Consider the following 1,420-nt stretch of genomic DNA (forward strand, 5'->3'; position numbering starts at 1 on the left):
GGAAATGCCTGATGCATTACAGCAGTATAACGAAAGCTGGTGGGTGAGCAAAGACTGCAAACTCTTCTCTGTGTCTGTCCTTTAGGCTGACTTTGCTGTCCAACCCCCTACTTTTGTAAACCATCCACTTCTAGATCTATGCAATGGTTCTTAATTTGCAAATATATTTTCTGCATCTTCCCTTTCCATCTTCCCGTCACATATAGTAGTCCTTCCGGACCTGCTCACCAGTGCAAATTTTCATCAGCAGGTTTTCACAGCTTGCTCTCCGAGAAATGTGTCCTCAAGGAAGGACTCCTTCAAAACCTCAGGACTGTTTTAACAAAAGAATCACATTTCAAAAGAAATTGCTTGTCCAACATTTTTCTGTGTTGGACACCACGGAGGACAGTGCAGGGACAATCACAGCCATCCCTTCAACACACCAGTGACATTGAGATCATTTTTATACACCCAGATACCTAGTGTCTCTTGGGGATTATGTCCTTTGCCATGAACAAATGAAAGACATATGTCTTGAGAATACACTAAAAAAATGAAATGAGGAAGTGTTAATGACTGAAATCAGATAACCTTTCTGACCATTGCTACAAATTTGATTCACCAGCAAAACTGTATCATTGTTAGGGCAAAATTTTAGGGATTTATAATCTGCAAGTGCCTGGCCCTTTATGGTAAAAAGTATTTCCGAATGAGAAAATATTTTATAGGTGTTCCCTTGGTTTTTTCCCCCTCTCCCTTCCATTTTCTCTGAGCCTGACCACTGGCTCTCCTCAATTGCAGAGCGAGGCGCTTTCTGCTGAGAAGGAGAAGGAAAAAGAGGAGGGCTTGGAGTCCCGGCCAACAACAGCACAAAGCACGCCACCCACACAGCTCTCTGACACCGAGGACTTTGCTGGCCTCGAGACCACCAGCTTGCTGCAGCACGGGGACACTGTCCTTCACATCAGTGAGGACAATGGGATGGAGAACCCCTTGCTGGCCACTCACTTCAGCTTCACGCACGTGGAGCTTGGGGAGACTGATGTCGATCTAGATGAATCTCATGTTTAACTCTTGGGAAAGTGCAGTAGTGGGAGGAGGAAGAGAAAGTGTACCTTCTCCTTTGAGTTCCCCGGTAACCAGTAACTAATTAAAACAAGAGCACTTTATTATCCAAAAGCAGAAAACAACTAAGCCAGTTGCTATAGACTGGCAAATTTCTGTTTGAGAACTCTCTTTCAGTTCAGGGCAAGACCACAGAAACAGAGAATTTTTACAAAATTCTCAGGGTAGGGGTGTGTGGGCAAATATGTGGTCCATAAAACCTTGATCTGGCAGCAATGTACTGTGATCAGCAGCCTTGTCAGGTAAGCGGGCTGTTGTACTGTATGAGACAGAGAAGAGAAACCTTTTTTGAGATTGTGCCCAAGATTTATTT

At 44.0% G+C, this 1,420-nt stretch overlaps 1 protein-coding gene across 1 annotated transcript in view; it reads left to right on the forward strand.

The window, feature by feature from the left end:
• Nucleotides 1-1,053, forward strand: part of LOC104083239 (protein unc-80 homolog) — a gene marked incomplete at its 5' end in the record, with an annotated part of 109,269 nt that extends 108,216 nt beyond the window's left edge. Inside the window, 1 exon segment of the mRNA XM_009586655.1 lies at nt 784-1,053. Within this exon segment, the coding sequence (XP_009584950.1) occupies nt 784-1,053 (270 nt within the window).
• Nucleotides 1,054-1,420: the final 367 nt, after the last annotated feature.

Source organism: Fulmarus glacialis, unplaced genomic scaffold, assembly GCF_000690835.1.
Source record: "Fulmarus glacialis isolate BGI_N327 unplaced genomic scaffold, ASM69083v1 scaffold26731, whole genome shotgun sequence".
Taxonomy (NCBI): Eukaryota; Metazoa; Chordata; class Aves; order Procellariiformes; family Procellariidae; genus Fulmarus; species Fulmarus glacialis.